Here is a 20,883-nt window from a genome sequence, read left to right as displayed (position 1 = left end):
GAACAAGGTATGTAAACTGTAAACTAAGATTATGTAAAGGCCAAATAACCATACTGTGTCTTGTAAGAAAATGTATACTTCGGCATTCCTTACGAGAGTACACGTAGACCTGTGCTAGGTTGTTACTTGTAGAAGGGCTATCAAATTTGGCAGTTTATGTACAATTTCACTGTAACGATTTCCCATCCGAAACAATCAGGGGTGTGGGGGGGGGGTTGTATGGTGTTACTGCCAGGTCACCACTGAAGTCGGACCTACCCCCCTCACCACAGCAGTCGGGCTGAGTCGGACGCTTCCATCCACAGTGCTCGGGGGTGACAGTTTATCCTCATTACCGAAACAAGACGCTATGGTCTCATACTGACTCCCGGTCTCACCCACTTTTCTTCTAGTGCTGGGGTTAGCAATACTCTGGTAACGACTGTTGAAGGAAGTGTTCTCCCTGGGCTCGGTACGTCGTTCCTGGAAGGCGTGCATCCTGAAGTGGAGGTTCTTCAGTCTGTGGTCGGTGTGGTACAGGGTGAAGTACCGCTTGGGGAACTGTGTTCGCCAGACCGACTCCGTCGTCACTTGCTGGAGAGAAAAGTAAAAGTTAAACATATTTGATCTAATTGTATTATATACACCCTCTGTAAGGGATGGATAATAGCTGCCAAGTGTGGCTTCGATTTCCATTGCGAAGTCGCTAACGCACTACATCTGCTGATTACAAACGATCATTCTTCTATGTCACAACCTCTTTCCAATCTTGGATGCGTTAAGCGTTTACCAACTTTACCCCGCCAATGCCATAGAGTTACAAATGTGCGTTCATTCTGCCACCACAACAGTCCGCTATCCACGTTACCTGCTGGGTTAGCCCCCGGAAGGCCCATCCCGGGCCGGGGTCCTGAGCCTGGACACAACAGTTGTCTCCCGGGTACATACAGCTGATGGACAGGCCGCCGCACTGTCTCCGGCCCGCCTGGCCTTCCTGCTGCCGTATGCACTGCGAGAAAACAACAGGTGTCTTTTGATAAAAACAACAAGTGTCTTTTGATAAAGGTGGACAATCAAGACAATGGAGAGTATTCTCCGTACAAAGATTAAATCAACTAAAACAAGTTACCAGAACATATTTGACCACAAGGGAATGGGATAGGATGGGGCAGAATCAGTTTTTGGGTGATGGTAATGTTACAATCTGTCATGAAACCATTCCAAGAAAACAAACCTCCAAAGCATCCGCCGTGTCGTTGATACAGTAGACTCGAATGTTGACATCTTCAAATGTTCCTAACTGCGGCCCAAACGCCACGAACCGCACAGTCTTGCCTGGGTCGGACCCCCGCACTATTGGCGCGAAGGACACGATCCTGTTCATGTGAACAATGCACTTGTTCTTTAGGAAGCAGGCCCGGACGTTCACGGCGTTTTGCTCGTCCTTTTCTGCGTCATTTGTGAGAAGGCGCCAGGATTTGTTTTGAACTGAGATGTCCTCACAGGCAAGGACAGCCGGCGTACTTTGACTGTTCAGCAGTCCGCAGTGTTCAAACACTAGCGTAGCGGCCTTCTGGAGCTGAACGCCTGACGGGCCACACAGCACCACCGGTCCGATCAGACTCTGGGCGGGCTCAAGGCGCGGACGGTCCGCAGTGTCCCAGCTCACAGACAACAGAATGAGAACCTGCTCGCCCTCGGGGACTGCCTTCGGTGGGATGAGAAGTTCTGCTCCGCAGCTGGGTAGCCGCAGCACCGCGCCCTTGGCATCCACCATCCGCGAGGTATAACTAACTCCCTCCATACCTTGCACCGTCAAGCTACTGGTGAAAGATCTGTTGAAATTCTCGTCCGTACTATGGGTGGATTTGGGACTCATGGCGCCCGGGTTGGTTGCGTATTCAGTGTCCTTACTGTTATCAGACTGTCCGTCAGAGTCCTTCGTGTTGTCACCTGTTTCCTCTCCGTCTAACTTGATCTTTTTGTTGAGTCCTTCGACCGCTTTACAAATAGAAGTGATATCCACAAATTCACTGTCTCCCTCAATCTTTGTTAGTTCATCCGATTTAGCGATGGTTTGATACTCCATATTGTTTGATAAATCTGTTATAGACTTCCTTTCTGAAGTTTCCTCATGTTCAATGCGCCTTCTTTCATCGCTCGTTGTTTCTTCTTCCCCCTGTCTTGTCGGTGTGGTGTCCCGGTCAAGCTGATCAGGTATACGTAGCATGGCAGTAGGAGAGGCGTCGCCCACCACCGTCCCCTCCTCATCGGAATCCTGGATGTAGGGAGAACAGTGCTGTACAATCATTCACATAGAGTAAGATACTGAGTGACGTGATGACTTTTATAGATGTTTGCTGGAAGCCAATTTTACGAGAAATTTGTGACCAGATCTTTTATGAACTTTGAGGCAAGTGTTGTTCTACTGTGAGAGGTCTAAGATTACCACACACATGTGTCTATATGCAGTTAACCATTAGTATTGTGAGTGCTCTTGGCTGAATGCCATAACTAGAAAAACACTTGGTTGGGCCGATATTTCCCGACAGAATGTCAATACATACAGCGTGTTCACTAAATCACCGTGTATCTCTAGCTTGTCGTAGTGTTACGGCACCCGGTCATAGATCACATCTTCCGCAATGCGCAAGTGTACTTCGCAGAACTACTTCTAAGACTCCATATACAAGGAGACAATCAAATTCGATCGTCCACGACTGTAGTACCACTCAAATACACTGTAAGTCAGACCAGATCGCTTGTAGCCGACAGTAGATAGATTTGTCAGCCGTGACGGTATGGAACCGAATATCGATTTCTAGTTCCCAACCACTCAGGTTGTCTTGATATTGACTGGGCGCCACAGGCTGAAGATGATATGATCACACCGTGTGACCCACCTGTCCTCTGTGCGCTAATGTATCGACCATTCGTGGTGCGATAACAGTGTTTTCACTTGATTAAACCGCCGTCCAAATAATCCAGCCGGGAGCGGAAGGAGATATTCCAATCCCCTGATACTTTTTATCATTCTTAAAAGCCCCACAAAATTATAAAATATGTAACGGTTGGTGTGGCCTTTCATCGCGTGTTCTTCAAGCCTCATTAGAAGTACAGATGAATACCAGAAGAACCAAATCATCTTCGTCATATCTATTTGCTGTCATCTTGACCATCATGATGTCTACTAATGCGTAGAGTTTCGCATACAAATGATATTTTCAAAGTGTTGAAATTTTGGGATAAAATGAAGAAGCCTGATATTATATGAAATACTAATATGTCATGATATTTTGTGCCATACATAAAGACAATTCAAACTCTACAACTGGATAAGAACACTGAAGAAGAGTGATGGATGTCACTTGAAACGTCTGGAAATAAACCTCCGAATCTTATCCAGTTGTAGAGTTTGAATTGTCTTTATAGATTGTTTGCCTGGATGTTTAACCTTCATAAACGTATTTTGCGCCATAATTTGTGACAAAATGGGTGCGCGTGCTTACGCCAGCATGTAACGATGCCCCCGAGATTTCCTACGATGTATGCATGAAGTGACACACATCGCTCGACCTGTGCAAATCACGGATTGATGGGGGCGATGATTAGTATCAAAACCAATCAATGTGTTAATGAGGAATATCATAGCCATCAAATACTGAGGATAAATGCATGACCTTCCTGAGAGGAAGGACAGGTCACAATGGCGGACAGTAGAGTAGGTTAAGATTTTAGATCCATGTTAATTAATTTGATGTTCATCAGCTTTGTATAAGTCTTCTTTGTGTTCATCATATTTATGTTCTTTGTGTTGACGTTTGCCAATTTCTTATTCTACATAACTAGCAACTGGGAAATGGGAATTCATTAACTAATTTATGTGCACATAGTGCCTTGTTTGTCATTAATATGGTGACATACTGTACTTGGTTTTGTTACGGTCCATGTACGATGTGAAGTGCTATGCAGAATTCTAAATCTTCTGTTACTTGTCTACATGGGCTCATGTTGGTACGGGACAAGAATGGTTTCCCGTGTTGTTGTTTTTCGACGCAGAGTATCAATGACATAATCGAAATGAGACATTTCACATCAGAGAGAATTTGAAGAAATTAGGGAAGAGGTATGACTATGACGGCTACCTGTGACGGGACCCTGAGCGTCATCTTGACGTAATCGTCGGCGTCCTCGTCCACGTGCTGGAATGCCCGGATGTCCAGACGCAAGTGTTCCACCTCCAGCTGTTCCTTGGCCGTGAACTTGAAGATACAGAACGGGGATGACTGGTGCCAGATGGACTTGTAGCTGATGACCTGAGAGCAGGGAGAGACGGGAGTATACGTAAATCATGGGTTTTGTAATACGTGCTTGTATTGAATTCTTGTGCAGTCTGTTGTAACCGTTATTTAGTTCATTCCGCCACTATGATTATGTCATGTTATATCATTTAATTTTCTCGTGAAGAATACGATACCTTTTCTTTAATATAATTCAAAAGTGTGCATGTTACCCTTTTTTCGCACATGTTGAAAACCATCTCTCGTGCTTTGTCTAGGAATCTTTGCACATAAATCATCGAAATATTAATGACATCGGTACATCAGTGTGGTTCCTGTTATTCTGTGTGTGAGCCCCCGCCCACACATCTGGTCTCATAAAATTGAAACGAAGCATGTTATACAAGATATCACGGATTGAAGCACGCGGGAAACTCGTTATATCTTCCACTGTAATCCCTTTGATGGATCGTAATACAGTCACTTGCAATGTTTTATGGTTGTTACTAGGGCACCAGTTCCCGAAGACCTGACGTTTCTGCTGAATAACTTTAATTTCAAGGTCTATTTTTCTTGATATCTATCATGTGGTTCCCCAGAGGATGTGCGATTTCCACTCCCAATGCAGGACCGATACCCACCCGTTGTTTTCATTGATGCATTCGTGTAATTTCACATTCCGATCACGTTTTCTGCATGACATGTGTTCCGATAAAGTTACCTCATTCATTACTTCATTTCGGACGGCGCGAGGCCCGTGGAAATGAAAGGTATGGGAGTTTGCCATCCAAATACAACACTATGTTACGGAGAATGTATAACATTTTGTCTCCCGATGTGATGAAATGGAGCAACAGACTACAGTTCCACACACCACCCCCATCATCCGTCACCAGTTGATCATCCACTCTTTGACTATTATTACCTACAATTACGTCTCATTGCCTGTTTGACATTGCGGGCTGAGATATTGACGCAGGAGTCGGTATTGGCCCATCGGGATGAGTTATGAAAAACCGCACACCCCACAAATTTGAAGACTCCGCAGAGACGTGAGGAAAGCTGCTGGGTAGAGATGAGACGGTGCCGACAGGTGCGCGGTATCAGGAGACATCTTTGACCCCGTTCACACTCATTTTTTCCAATCGCGATTGAAGTATAATCGCGATTGAATCGATCCGATCGCGATTGATTTTTTCAGTGTGAACGCTCCCAATCGCGATTGGAACGATCCAAAACGATCCAATCGCGATTGGATTGTAACTACCTCCGGAGGTAGTTTGATTGGATTAATCGTGATCGGATCCAATCCAATCCTACCAAATTTTGAGTGTGAACACAACTACGATTCATTCCATCGAGATCGGCGGAGATTTCGGCTGGTTCCGGGGGTGGGAGGTCATACATGCGGGTACGTGGGGTCATAGTTCGCATCGCGCGGGAAAACAAACCCAAGCCGCGCGTCAGATCGCTCTCTTACAACAACAACAACAACTTTTCATCGTCAACAATGCCCAAGAAGAAGAATAAAACTCCGTCAGCAACTTCAGCTGGTGGCAGATGGCGCGATGAGGAGACCAGGGTCCTCATCGCAATCTGGGGGAGAGAGGAGGTGCAGGCGAAACTGGGGAAATGTCACCGAAAGAGGGACATTTACCGCACCAAGTGACAATGTCTAGCGGAAAAATAGACACAAAACAAGGACAACAACAACAACAACATTTACAGATGATCGCCGATAGCATGCTTCAATCGTGCTTCAATCGCGATCGGATCACGGCGTACTTTAATCCACTTGGCGAAAAGCAGTGTGAACGCAAAAGTTTCTTTGCGTTCAATCGCGATCGGATTGAACAATCGCGATTATACTTCAATCGCGATTGAAAAAAATGAGTGTGAACGGGGTCTATCACGCACATGTAACACTGCCGGGTCGATACTTATCATATTGCTGATATCCACACACTTCAAACAGGCGCGTGGGGTTCCGCCTTTCCGCCACATTAAAATCGATTTATACAAACTAGCAGCGTTAGGAGAATCGATTGGGCCATCTTCAAGGGAAAAGACATTAAGACATCACTATGAGCCGGAAGTGTCTCAAAATCTAGAAGACTACGTTCGACCTCCTCAGTAAACCCATAAATTTGAACGAGAGAAGAAGTGAGGAAATCGATAAAAGCATATCCTTTGAGCATGCGGCATCGGAATTATAGCTAACGGCCAAGATGGAAAATTGCTCTCCTGTGATGTATGTTTCCAACAGATCAAAGTGTTACTAGTATTCTCAAAAGGAAAGGAAGTTTCATTTTACTTCAGCTGAAACAGATTTTTTTATCTAAAGACAAATTACGATATTTGAATTCTATCTCCGGCATTGTATATGACTGTAACAAGGTAACGTATGCGACAGAATTGATTATTTCATCACGTAAACCAATATCTGTTCACCCAGAACGCACCTATACTGATCGAGGTCGACTGTCTAATAAGATCAACTGTATATAACTGATTTACCAGACAATTGGTTTTGTCGTCCATTTAGAAAGCACAGAAAACGCTCCAAATTCCCATGCTTGACTCTACGTCAGGAAGGCAGATTTTACCCTACAGGGTTTATGCGCCAACAATGTAGAAATGAGAAAGAGGGACATTTCACCTTTTTCAGTTTGGTAGGGTTATGCTCTTCCACATGCTTCAGGTTGTGCCTAATGCGCACGCGCAGCTCGGAACCGTCGTTGTAGAAGGCCGAATCAGCGGTCGTCATGGAAACCAGCGTGCCGCGTGTCGCTTCCTTCTTTTCTAACACCTGAAGAGCAAAATAATGTTTACGTCAGCAAAAATTCCTATCAATAATGGCACTACAGTAAAAGCACATAAGAAAAGTAGCTTTCTCTGAGTGAGTAGTTCTCGCTTCCATACCATATAAATGTCTTTACTTTCTTTCCTGAAACAGTCCATCGATAACTTTTGGCACAATGATTTTGTTTAAAGTGGCTACTTATTCCAAAAGGTTCCCACCCTATAAAAATGCGCGAAAGGAGGACACACTATAACCCCGCATATAATATGATTTCCCTGTGGACTATTAGATCACTGTGTGAATTACTTATGCGAGGTCCGCGAGCCGTTGGGTTTGTCTTTTAGGAGCTGCTACTGGGCAATATGAAAAATGCACCACAAGATCCGTAGAAAAAAACACATTGATAAATAGCATGCTTAGCAAAAATTATATATTCTTCATTGTACTTTTATTACGTCAGAATAGCTTGAGGGAGAAGTTGCCAATGCGGCCCAATCATCTGGGAATAGAATAGGATGAAGGCCGGTAAGGTTTGTCTTGACACAGTTTCCTGTGAGTAATGTAACAGTGCTAACTAGCTGTGTTAGGACTTAAATGTTAAAAGTGTGTGTGTGTGTGTGTGAGTGTGTGTGTGTGTGTGTGTGTGTGTGTGTGTGTGTGTGTGTGTGTGTGTGTGTGTGTGTGTGTGTGTGCGTGTGGTGTGCGTGTGGTGTGTCACGGTGCATGTGTGTGTGTCCGTCTGTCAACACGATAACTCGAGAAGACCTAGAATCTAGATGGACTGTCTTGATAGATCTATTTGGTACATGTGGGTAGGCCTTTTTTGGTGAAGGTATGATCGTGGAACTGCAATTGACCTTCCGATTCGTCCTAATAGAATATCTTTTCATTCATTATGTTCCTATTCATAGTTTTACTTCTACTCTTTTCAATAACGGTATCTTTCAGTCCATTAATTTCCTCTTTTCTTTCTTGCCATACATATAAATTCAATCTTCTGCAATTGTCCGTCATCACGGGTACTGGCACCGACAATTTCATCTCAACTAAGGACTATGAAATTTCAAACAAGACCCGGATGAGAGAATCCGTCTCCCTGTCAGGACCCGTGATGTCCAATCAAGCAGAGCAGGACAAGCTGCCGTCCTTACAGTGCTGGCACACTTGTGATAGACTCGATAGCAATAAACCCCGGAGGTGTCATTGTTTTCTAAGAAATGATGAATTATGTCGATTTATCAAGTGCATCAACCGATCACACTGATTCCGTAAATGAATCATCCTTACCTGCACGACTCCCGGGACGTCGTCCGTGCAGTACACTTTGACCTGTGGAGAGATAATTGAAGAGATTGTTAGTAAATATCGCTGACAATCCCGGAATGAGCGAGCTCTTAAAGTCTTAATGGAATTTGTACGACGACGATATAGTCCCTCGTGCTCAATAGATGAGGCGGAAAGATTTCTCCTCGCTGATAAGACACAGTAATGGATCACCCGGGGTTATACAGTCTCGTGTTGTACTAAGTCATCTATCACAATATAAGTAACAACACAAACATCTATATAATGATAAGAGGAGAGTGCTACTTCTCCTACTTGGCATTAAAATGAGACTTGTTGGCAAATAAATAGATCTGCACAGTGTAGTTACAAACCGTGGATAGTTACAGCTCTATGGGGGAAATGTAACGATCTTGAATCTTTTTGCAATGTGTTGTAATTCTTATCTGGAGGCAACTATGACGTCACGTGTGGAGCCTATCATTTTTAAGGAGAGGACATTTCAGTTGAATCGCATATACCAGCAACCATATACAGACTGCAATGACTGCGGAGCTGTTTTACCTAGAAGACTGGACAAGGCCATACGATCTGACATCTCATCAAAATGTCCCGATTTCTCTCCCATTGTCTCTATATTGAGGTCTTTTTTCCTGGTGCAATTCGTAATTCAACGTACAGTTAGAAAACGTGTGCATTTCTTAAAATTTTGATTATTTTACCCTTTATATCACACCCAGAGAATTAGTCAAGTTTCTACTACAGCCCCTATCTTGTATGCAGACTCATACAAAGGATCACCTCGATTTAGGTGATCGCTCTAACACAAAGGATGAGGATTATGAGAGAGCCCACCGTGACGCATGACATTTCCAATCGACAATGAATGGTTGTAGTTGTTATAGTCACTGTCATGGCGCCACATAAAACAACAAAGGCTTTGTTCCTTCACGAGAACAATGGCGAACAGGTCTATATACACACGGGTAGTACGGAATGCTACTTGATCGTAACTTTCTAGGTTCCTCTCAACGGCTAGTACTGTAGGGTATACTAACGTTTTCAAACAGCTAATATATAATGTTGTCATCATCATGGGCGCTATCAGTGGTTTGATCTTAACGGCGTACAAGAAACGAGCAGAGACGATAAACCGTATTTTACGACATGTTACGATCACACTCTGGCCCGAAGATGTATGTGTGTATAATCTATCAACAGAGGATGCACACAAGCCGTAGGCTTACTTCGCGCAATAAAGCCATAGTGGTTGTTTTAAGTAAGCAAATAGGAAGTACATCTCTACTCTAGCACACAAACCAGCACACATAATGAAAACACGGTGACTAGAAATGGCTAATCAATGAAGAAATAGCCGCAACCGTCAACGCAACCACTAGATAGATTGGTCATTCTAGACCAATAAATCGTTTCATGTAAGGTTGAACTGACCTTGACCATGCCTTTGGCCCTGATGAGGTGAAGATACGCGATGATCTTTACTCGCTTACAGATGAGGATGTCATCGTTTGCCTCTCTTCCCAACAGGACATAGGCGCCTGGAACTCTCGTCTGCAGGCTAACTGTTTCCTGATCAACGTCAGGTCTCATCTCTTCCTCACCTTCCACTGTATCGAACCACTCAGGCTCTTGTGTGTTGAAGATGATGCCTTCATTGTAACACACTCTGTAGTTCCACCCTCCCTCCCCCTCTTCGTCCTCTTCCACCAGAGCGGAGTGCGGGAACACAAGGGTGGCGGGCAGGTTCAGCTTGCCGAAGTGAGGTCCGAAGTAAACAGTCGGGCTGAGAAGGGACTCCGCTAAGTCTGATAAAACCGGGCGGTAGTCCTTGTGCCAACTTAAGCCGAGATACATTTGTATGGTCTCGCCCTCGGGCACCGCTCCCATGGGAACGCCAAGTCGCACACCTACCTCGGGCAGTTCCAGCTTCCCCCCTGACGTGTCGAGCCATTTACTCAAGAAGGTTGATCTCCTTTTCTTCGGCCCGTCTTCGTCCTCAGATTTTCTGGGACTTCTAAAGGGAAGATTCCAGGCTGCCCAGCTGCCATTGCCGCTCACGGACATACCGCTGCCGTAACTGTTGTTCAGCGAGTCTGTCTCTGACTCAAACTCGGAGCTGAAAGAGTCCAAACGGCACAGTTCCGGGGGTGGCCGTGTGCTGTAGGCCGGGTCCACCACCTGTTCCCCCGCCATCGCTGTACAGGCAGGCACTGTTTCGAGCATTCCGTAATTACTGTCTTAGATATTACCCATGCCAGATCCTTCCAGCGCCTGGTGGCGGGAGGACCAGGGTAATTGCAAGTCCACCCATCCCGTGCGTGCCGAGATGTGCTGTCCCAAGAGTGGGTCACGCTCAGCCTGACGTACAGGGTTTGACGACGTTCAATCCAATAGCACGCGATCCATGTACGTCGGAAACGCCTGCGTAGCTGTCACAGCGGACTGATGAAGGCGTCCACCGTTACCAGGTAATGGAGGGCGTCTCCCAACAGCGCTGTTAGTCCGTTTGACTGGAGTGTTGGTGCACTGTGACTTTTCTGACTACGCACGTCCTCCCCATAATGCTTACTTTGCACTGATGCCCCCTTTCCCCTCCGCGTGGTGCGGTTGGACCGGTTTTCTCTCACATCGCCTGCGGGGTATATACAGCTTATCATCGGGAATAGGTGCTGGGCAGGTGACAACGTTATAAAATGTAGTCGGTCATTAAACCCGGAACGGTTATCGGCTTCAGAAAACGAAGCACCGGCTAGATAATTTAGTACTGTGCGACGCCATGCAAGGAAAACAAAATTTTCCAGTTAAACTCCCATATTTTGTCAATCATTTAATCAATAAATGTTTTCATGGCAAACTTGTCTGTCCCCGTTGCCAACGTTTCAATTTCAGTTTTTTTTTTCTTCTCGATTTTATGGTATTACCCCTGAGATTGTCTTAACTACACGGTCGTTTCAAGAAGTATGGTAACTTTTTACATGTCTCATTGTTACCAGCCAAGTGCTAGTCTAATGCCCACTTTGCGGGATACCAATGTACTGCAGGAAAATAACAGACTTACAGGATCACATGCATGCTGAACTCGCCAGGAGGCGCTTTGATTCCACAATTTGTATCAATAGAGCTGTCAGAATCTCAGCAGCACAATGCTAGCTTTTAATGATGATAAGTGGTTGATGGATCAAACTTTATTGCGCCCAAGAGCGGGATCATATCGTCTTTATGAGGCGGAATATCTGTAAACAGACGCCAGCAGCGGAGGAAGGCGTCAGGAACTTAATTTTACATTCAAAGTGTGTAGCGCTGACGTCTCCGCTCGATAGGTGGGTAGCAAGCCCCAAATTCCCTTTCCAAGAATTAGACCGCTGTTAACGATTCTTGGAAAAGGCCTGGGAGAGTTGAGTCAAAGTCACAAGTCCACACTACCTAACTTTTAAAGGGCGGGTTTTTGTAATGTCCATATATGTCAATGGAACCAAGCCAGAGATCAAATGTGATGGCAGGAAAATGCCAAGTTGTTTATTACGGTTGACACTGACTGTATCGTTTTTGATTAAATGTTCTTCCTGGAGATTTGTTTAGGTTCTTGCATGATGACCTATTGCACCTCTAAAGAATCGTGTAATGTGGAATTCTGTATTCTGTTGGAAAGGTCATTCTGGTCAGCGCAAGTCTTATAACCGAACTAAGAAACTTCAAGCGTATCGTGAGCTAGATTACAGCACTGCTACCAGAGAATATCTTTGATCTAAATCTTTCATTTTGTCCTTGCGTATAAATCTATGTTTATTTCAACACACGGCCCTGTGTGAGGACGCTTGTTGGATGTGACTGCAACAGATCAGATCGGCTCCATCCACTGACGTGTTGCAATTTGCTGGGTTTATCGATCAGATCATTTTCCGCTTTCCTCGTTAAAACTGCAACAAGTCTGACAGGCCAGGTGACCAATCATGACCAGAAATCGATCCTCCGCTTATTCTGCTATCGGGGGAAACTTGGGGAGGTCCTGCGAGGTCGTGGGAGGGGTTACGCCCATTGGAATTTACATGCAGGCTAGCGTTTCCATCAACACCGTATCTGTTTTTCCTTAATTCCTTCTCCACACGAAGAATGCTGCTCAAAGACAGTCCAAAGAGAAGGCTGACATCATTATATATGAGAAGTAGATATTCCGTTCGGTCCATACCATACCCATCCACTTGCCCCTGCAAGTGTGCATGAGTACCAGGCTCTGTAGAGGAGACATGCCGAGGAGGAGAAATCAGGGCGTGGTACAAATCACCCGCATCATTTATTCATACCATGTACCAGGAATCAGCATCCGGATGCCATCAATACATATACTTTTGGTCCTATCAATCTTGCAATAAATTGCAGCTTTACATGATATAAGATAGAATCATGTGTCCCAATTGGTCTGTCGCCTTCCCTCCCGCAGCGACCGATCTTCTATCAGCTGATGCTACAGGATTATCACCCTTAAATGTAGCCCGCTAGCTGGCAGTTTTTATGTGGGCGGGTGAATTGCCCCATCATATGGATGATGTCTGATGACAGATACATGATGCTCGTTGACATATTGATCCTAAAGTTAAATGGACCTCGAACATGTAGCACATACATTCGGTCCTGTGTCAGGATATGCGGGTCAATGTTACCTGCTGGTGTGCACGTCGATGGAAGTGTCACGACCGATCCTAATGTAAGTCTCACTTCGATTCCAGATACCATTTGGATACCGGGGGTTTGAGAGTGAAATCAACCTATACTTCTTCCCCATGTTCGCTGTTCAAGATAAAGCAATTACAGCATTTCAACTTAACTGGGAATTTAAACAAGTGTATTTTCGGAGATGAAATGACTGGACTGTAATTTCCCGCGTGAATCATAGCAAACCGTGGGATATGATATATTCATATCCCAGTCACCGTGCTGTCCAGATTTAATTTAGCGTCAGTACATCTAGCTGGAGAGCAGAATCTGAAACGTATGGTGATAACCGGTCATGTGGATGTAAAACAAAATCTAATATTACCAAGACCAAGACACACAATATCTTAAAGAATCACTTTTAACTGTATATCTGGTTCACCGTTGTCTCAGCAGAAAATGATTTCTAAGAAAGCGCATCAACACAAATAATTGCTAAGACGTGCGAAAAGACGTTGCCCCTCCGTCCCTCTCGGAGTAACCCCTGAGATTTCCATTGACGCGTACTTCCAGAGGAAATCTCCTAACACCAATATGAAGATGTGGCGGGTAGATGGATCGGTGAGCGGAGACATCTATCATACGGGGAATCACACCAGGAGGGGCCGGGTCAGTTCTCTGTGGACCGCTCCACGTGCGACAGCCAAGGTGTGAACTTTGGCAAACGTTAATCTCGGATCTCAGCCAACCGCCGGTAATTCTTCCTGAGAGGAGTCAGCGGGGGACAGGAGCTATCCGTCATGGAGGGGCAGGGCATAGGCAAATACTGTAGTACTTAATTGCCTAGCCAGTGTGTTTGTTGTAACAATGAAATACAGCAATACACCCAATGCGTGCGTTTGGTGTTTGTTGCAACAACGAAATACAGTAATACACCAAATGTATGCGCTTGATGTGTCTTTCCCGCAATCGCAAGACTTTCAGACATTTTTTTTCATGGCAACCTTGACAAATGTTTCTTTATTTCTATTTGCATAATGATCACAACAATACGAGTACTAGGTTTTTAGTGGATATGTTGAACACAACATAACAACAGTTGCTTTTACTTTGTTGTTTAATTTTCGTGATCTTTGGCATTTGCCGTCAAAAAATAACATAATCCCAATCTAAATTTAACCACGAGTAAAGTTTAATGACTTCCAATGCGCCAAATAGCCTGTACTACTGGTCAAAGAACGGCCTAAAATGGTAGAACAACCCAATTGCCATGATGGGCTAAGTAATGGATATACTTGTCCTATTGCGATGTAAATCTGGTAAAGTTGCCCTCATAACGAGACTATTGGACGCAATATAATATTTTCCCCTTTGCCTGGACTATGATAATAGTACGTTAAAGAAAAACCCATACAAGCTATGGATTCATGTCTGCAAGCGCAGTGTGGGCACACCACAAGCTCACTCCATCCGACAGCGTTCCCGGGCATATGTTCTTATAACTCTTGATTGCTAACACCCAACTGCATTTCCGATGACTTTGGCTGTACTGATAATGAAGATGTGTCTTCTCACTGATAAATTTTACATGAAAGCGGCACGTTTTAAGATAAGTGAGATACGGAAAGTCATTGGCCGAAGCGCCGTGCAAAATGATAAGTGCAGAAATTCTGATCTTGATATTGGCGTAAAAATGAAGCTATTATCCTGAACGGTGATTTGCTCATGTTGGAGTATTTCAATGGTTAAAAAGTACAAGTTTTTTTTTACATCACATCACAATGTCGCAATATCCAGTGTTCTTCCATGAACAGACCTGTATCTTGGTCAATAAAGTGTACCAAAATGGATTTATGATGCTACAACGGTTTGTGATTTGAATCCGGGCATTTCGGTTTCAGTGATGAAAATAGCAAATATCATTAAAATTTTAGTTTTTTCCCAACCAATTGATGTAATAGCAGCAACTCTTGTAGTTTTGATATGTTGGCGATAAAGATGTTGTTCAGTATAGTTCATACAGCTGCTAACCGTGTCTCCTTATCACTTTAGCCTATCTCTTGTTGTGAAATGAACACGGGCACGTATCTGCTTGACAAATGACGGCACGGAAAGACCTTCTACGTTTATCTCAAAACAAAGCCATTACAGTAGCCAGCATTTAGAAATAAAAAGAACGATGAAAGCAGAAACATGACCGACTATCATGTTTAGTATCAATGTAGAGTTTAGTGAAGACAGTATAATCAAATGCTACATGTTATCAAATCCGACAGAGCAGGACAAGTACATTCTTCTTCTGACCACCACAGAGGATGGGGAACATTGGCTCTCTAATGCCGAGGAAATGGCTAACCAGAGTTCAGGACAAGCTGGTGAGGAATCAAGTTAAACGTAAATAGACCACTGTGCATCTCTTCTGGGAGCATTCGAACGTTGTTTGTCATATTACAAGAACTGATTACTGAGGTCTTTCTAGTCCAGATAAAACATTACATAATTTGTAATGAAGAAGTATGATACAAGACAAATCACACACGTTTTGACAGCGCCTCAAACCTGGTATGGCGAGGAGAACATGTGATTGATGTGGACTCAATGCTCATTGTAACAGGAACGTCTTGGATCGTCCTTCTTCATGTCGATAAGCTATTTTCCCGCCACGATTAAGTCAATGCCAACATCTAATAATATACTGTACATACTCTGTCCGAGAAGAACGAGGAACAAAATATCATCACTTATTTTCCGAATCGTCTGCTGTCCATTCAATAGAAATTGATTCTGAATAAATCATATTACCGACATGCCTGCTATCATTTCAGGTAACCCTCTTCCCAGTCAATACCTCCACAGAAGCAGATCTATGTGGAACGCCCACTTTTATACCGAAATGCGTCTTCAAAACAAATGGGCAGGTTCATTCAACATGGTTCAGTCCATGCTAAAAGACCCAGGCTCATATAGAACACCTGGTCGCCTTGCATTACCGCTAAGATGGCATTTCTAACGTCTTAGTTTATGATCTTGGCCCAGACAGTGTAATATCTTCACGTTAGCTACCTGCGATATGTGTCTCGGTTGATCACAGATCGATGCTGTTTTTTTTATTAGCATCATTTTATTATTCTGGAGCAGTTGATGGGCGTTGCCCAGTTGGACAGGACTAGCTGACCTCCGTTCGGGGGGTGGCAGCGTGACGGACAGCTGTCACTCTGGAATTCGAGTGACGTAAGGGGGAGGTTTAGTACATTATTATGAGATAATGAGTCTTCTGTCACGCATTAAGCTTGATGTTCTGATATCGGTGCGGGACATCTAGAGCAGTATGACGGTGGAGTAATAATGGTCACCATGTGGAGCTTGTCAAAAACTCTTTCAAAACTACGAACTCTATGATTCTGTTAAAGTTAACGATGGCATTGGAAAATTCCACAGTTATTCCTTCGCATAATTCTATACAAAACAAATAAAAATATAAAAATGTGAAGGGTTATACATGGACTTTTCCTTGCGTGGTCCTCAAGTAATTTGACTGTTTAAACAGCTGGTCGTTATGAATTTGAAACGACCCTCACAGTGCCAGTGTGTGTGTGTGAATGAAGGTTGTTTCATCATACCTAGTTGGAGGAAGTCTGCGATAGGGGCGGGACGACGTAAAAAATTGGTCTTCAGACTACATTCACGTAATCACATATCGATCAATTGATCAACCAATCAATCAATCAATTGCTAAGTTGAACGGTCAAACGATTAATGAGTTAACTAATCAACCCAAAATCAATCAATCATTCCATCAATCAATTTGTGGATCACTTTTAAACTCAATATTTGATATACACAACATATGGTAATGGAACTACAACTTTTCCTTCGGCATTCATCGCCAGTCTGTATTGACTAAGACGTGTTGCCCCATAGCACTGACACACGATTGTCAGATGCTGGAAAACTTGAAGCGACCTAATCAAATCACACTGAAAGCCATAGCCATGGCTATAAGGTAGTAATCGCGCCGAGTCGCGAAATGCGGGTCACATAACTCACATTAATTCGCACTAATTTATTTAGCCATATGGTTCTCAATTTTGAGAAATAGGCCTGCCGAATAGACAGTGAAATTGATGACTTAGTAAACGGAGACTCGTGTTTTAAAACGTGTCCCCGGTCCGTGTCAGTCTGACATGAGAACCCATAACTCAACACGGACACGAAAGTCATCTTTACTTTCATTAGATAAATTAAAGAGCCTCTTCCATCTGTTCTGGTATGAACTAACAGAACACAATAGGGGAAACAGGCCGCGGGAGGAAAATGTAGTACACATTGTGACTGACATCTTGGTTTTGGGTGTGAACATAGATTGCTTTTTCCCTACCATGAATTAATGTTCCAAAATCATATCCAGCTGCTTGAGTAACTGCTATTCGGCGTATCTTATTACGTGGATGTCTAACCTTCATCGACGTGCCTTTACCCAATTTCGAAAATTCTTTAAAATGGTTCTTGAGTTTGCTGCGATTGGCAAAGTACCAAAGTACTCCATTGAACTTGGACAGATGATTTATTTCCGTAGGTACAAGCTATAAACAGTCTTTCTCTCTTTTCTAAAGAGTTCTATGAAATTCGCATGAAAATTTGAACATTTAAAAAAAGAGCTTTTTTTCCGTCGTGGGGCCCGGAACCAGGAAAATCATATATCCCATATCATATATCATACTACCCAAGCCTTCTTTCAGTGTTGCGCATGTCATGGTCTAATAAACGCGTCACTTACAGTCGTCCATCGACGACAATACTGTAGAAACATTAGCTTCCAATGGGCGTTGTACGCCACATTCCGTAAGACGAGCGTTCCACAGAAAGTGGTTCAAAATATCATCAAATGGCACGCTGTGTCAGTCGTCGGGGAAAGCTATTGAGTAACTGGGGTTTGCATCACGTATAAGTGATATTTCTCTCGGGTGAAACATCATTTTTCCGCGCCATCAAGAGTCCAGACGGTTCAAAATCGCACAGAAATGCAATTAAGGGTAATTTCATTCCAAGGCCAGGATGCGTTATGGTCTCTCTCCATATAACTTTGCGCAAGGCCCATAATAAAGTGATCTAGCTCCCGGCAATGCAGCACAGCGGGGAGTGCGATCGCATAGGCCAACGGCATTCTGTGGAGGGCGGTGGCTCCATGGAATTTACAACGATCCATTGTAATATGGGAGAGAGAAAAAAGCGCAACCCGAAGCACATTTCTTTTTTAAGGGATATTAAAAGTCATCCATACTTGTATGATATTTTGGACGAAAAGGGGGTGATTGGAGCACGGGGAGACGCAATTACCCGGTGTGATATTGGTTTTCTCTAGCCGTCAGTTCGCCATGAATAGTTATTGATTTTTTTCTGCTTCCCTGGGAAGCGCGCGCACGGCTGGAGTGATGACATCACCGCTAACGGACGCCCTTTTGAATGCAGTCAGCACCATTTCTGCGAGAGACAAACGCAGAGGAGGAAAGGCGAATAAAACGTCGCCAAAATATTCCAGCGAATCGGCTGCGGGAGCCTCAGAGGGATGTCGGTCGTATTAAGGGTGGCTTGAATGGATGTACTGCACATCAGGATGACGATGGGGCTATTGTCGTTTGAAGAGGATTGTCCTGGGATTCACAGTGGTTGGGCAACCCTGGTAGGACCAACTAGTCACCGTAACCCGGCCTGAGTCACACGTGGGAATGAGATTTCGGTAGAGGCGCCCCTGAAACAGTCACCGTGGCTTACGGCAAACTGTGATCTTTCGACTTCGTCATATCAGCTACGAGGTTAAGATAAGACAGTACAGACTTATTTGATTGAGAGATTTTTGTGAATTTCACTTTCACTGTTGCTTCAGTGGTAGGCGTGGCTACTCTGAAGCCGGGAAAGCACGGATACAACAGATGCCGATTGGATACAATGTCGGTCACGTGAGTGAATGTACACTATACGAGACAATTGTTGAAAAAAGGCAAATTTTTGATTATCTATGATCTTGAATTCACATATACCGCCCGGTTTCCCTATGTGGAAGGTGTCCTCAGGTGAGGAAACAGTCCTGCATTCATACCTGCAGAAACGGCAACAGCCATTGGTCGGCATTTATGTCACGTGACTGAGATTCTTGGCGGTAGCGCAAAATTGAGGATCAAAATGGCGCTTAGGTGATAGTCGGACAGATGAATGTCGTGCTCAAGAACGGTTTCCGGGGATATACGCGTCAGGATTCACACAGAAAATGTCGGATAAGACAGCTCCAGGCTCCCAGCTGAGACTCGAATGGGTTTACGGGTATCGGGGCCATCAGTGCCGAAATAACCTGTACTATACCGCGACCAAAGAGGTCGTGTATTTTGTAGCTGGGGTGGGCGTCGTCTTCAACACACGGGAACATTCGCAGAGATTCTTCCTCGGACACAGCGATGATATTATAAGGTACGTACCACCATCATATCTCAACAGTATGAACTGAACTAATCCCTATACATCCTATACCCTCCCAACACCGTGAGACGATCGGCACCGGGAGGGAGCTATAGGAGGATCCTGACCATGATAACGAATTATTTATTTTTCTCCTCAGGATTACGCCTGCAAATTTCGCTCTAAAATCGCCATTACTATCCGTGTAATGAATTGAATTATTCTATATGGAAATGGATTATGTTATATGTAGTTAACGCTTGATTGCTGTCATTCCTGTATATCCCACACCGTTACTATAGTCAGAAGGGCGCTTCCGCTATACCGGCGGGGTCAAAAGGCACGTTTACTGCAGTGCTAGGCAACAACCTGGAAAAACAAGTACACGTGTCCTCAAGATTACCCCTTTGTCCTGTCTAGGGCGGGGTGCACATCACAGTTTGTCACGGCACCAGCATGCTACAGTTATCTTGCATAGTTCTCTTCAGCTAGTCCTCACCAATAATAATTTTTTCTCTCTAACTAAACTGTTTTTCCATAGTGATAGAAGGGAGGGGGGGGGGGGTGATCACCTTCACAGAGGTGCCTGGTATTTTTGCATTTTATCACCTAAGGTTATGTGAAGCTCCCTTGGGATTGAAATGTCCTTCACATGAGTGAAGCCTTTAAGGTAATGGCTGATATTGATTCATAATGCTGGGGCCATATGCTGAATATACCATGTTTTAGCAGAAGGTCAACACTGCCTACGCATCCTACAAGGGTCAATAATTCCATCCATTTACTCATGGAATGCCATAGATATGACGTCTTATGTAATCAGTTTATCACATAGATTTCAAGACACTCGATGCCATCAGCAGGTTTGAATATACATCTTTAGATGTGACAACTCTCACAATGCAAAAATAGGTAAATAGTCTACCTGTTAGTAATGAAAGATTGCTTTGTCATTAGAAAAGATACTGAAACCCTCCATTATCCCTACCTGATTGTAACATGATATTACAGGTTGACTCATGTTAGCCTTAATTGCTCAATAAATAGAAATTTAAGATTTATTTTGTATTTCTATTTTGTAGTTTGTAGTTGACCGTCTGAAAGTTGATGTGCTTTTTGTTTCGTCAATAAAGCTTCTTTTCATTATTACGTTGTAGAATTAGGAGTTGAGATATATTGAAATTAAACCTTGAGTACTGTGAGTATTGGTTCCATAAAAAATCATTTGATTCAATATCCAACTAAGTTTATTGACATTTACTTGTCATGCAAATCCTATTGTAAACTTAGTCATTTGAATCTTCCACATGTTTCTGTCTACTGTAGAGTTATAGGTGAACTGTGATGAGGGGGAAGGCAAAGTTTCTAACAGAGCATGTTATCCATGTAGCCAAGGAGCTGGCTGCATGCAGTCTA

At 43.8% G+C, this 20,883-nt stretch overlaps 2 protein-coding genes across 10 annotated transcripts in view; one reads left to right on the top strand and one right to left on the bottom strand.

Annotated features, from left to right (window-relative positions):
- Window positions 1–83: 83 nt before the first annotated feature.
- On the bottom strand, window positions 84–11,017 carry LOC136432939 (uncharacterized). The gene is made up of 7 exons (XM_066424606.1): window positions 9,799–11,017; window positions 8,350–8,391; window positions 6,919–7,068; window positions 4,125–4,295; window positions 1,214–2,257; window positions 848–988; window positions 84–573 (listed from the first exon to the last, which is right to left on the bottom strand). The coding sequence occupies exons 1-7, from the start codon at window positions 10,588–10,590 to the stop codon at window positions 226–228; spliced, it is 2,688 nt and encodes an 895-aa protein (XP_066280703.1). The 5' UTR covers window positions 10,591–11,017; the 3' UTR covers window positions 84–225.
- A 7,466-nt stretch (window positions 11,018–18,483) lies between these two features.
- Window positions 18,484–20,883, top strand: part of LOC136432933 (echinoderm microtubule-associated protein-like 6) — a 53,451-nt gene continuing 51,051 nt past the window's right edge. For 4 of the 9 annotated variants that reach the window (XM_066424594.1, XM_066424593.1, XM_066424591.1 and 1 more), the window contains exon 1: window positions 18,484–19,479. In XM_066424594.1, coding sequence (XP_066280691.1) covers window positions 19,283–19,479 — 197 coding nt within the window. In that variant the 5' untranslated portion in view covers window positions 18,484–19,282. The remainder of the gene's footprint in view (window positions 19,480–20,883) is intronic. The other 5 variants (XM_066424597.1, XM_066424595.1, XM_066424598.1 and 2 more) reach the window with 3 other exon arrangements.

The sequence above is a fragment of the Branchiostoma lanceolatum genome, chromosome 4, assembly GCF_035083965.1.
Source record: "Branchiostoma lanceolatum isolate klBraLanc5 chromosome 4, klBraLanc5.hap2, whole genome shotgun sequence".
NCBI classification, from domain to species: Eukaryota; Metazoa; Chordata; class Leptocardii; order Amphioxiformes; family Branchiostomatidae; genus Branchiostoma; species Branchiostoma lanceolatum.
This window is presented reverse-complemented; position numbering and strand designations above follow the sequence as displayed.

What these genes read in the sequence shown, in the direction of transcription:
- LOC136432939 (XM_066424606.1), bottom strand. Translation starts at nt 10,590, where the DNA reads ATGCTCGAAACAGTGCCTGCCTGTACAGCGATGGCGGGGGAACAGGTG. An exon ending in GGGCCAAAGGCATGGTCAAG is followed by an intron (nt 8,392 to 9,798) that starts GTCAGTTCAACC and finishes ATCTCTCCACAG; the next exon opens with GTCAAAGTGTACTGCACGGA. An exon ending in ACCCTACCAAACTGAAAAAG is followed by an intron (nt 4,296 to 6,918) that starts GTGAAATGTCCC and finishes CCCTGCTCTCAG; the next exon opens with GTCATCAGCTACAAGTCCAT.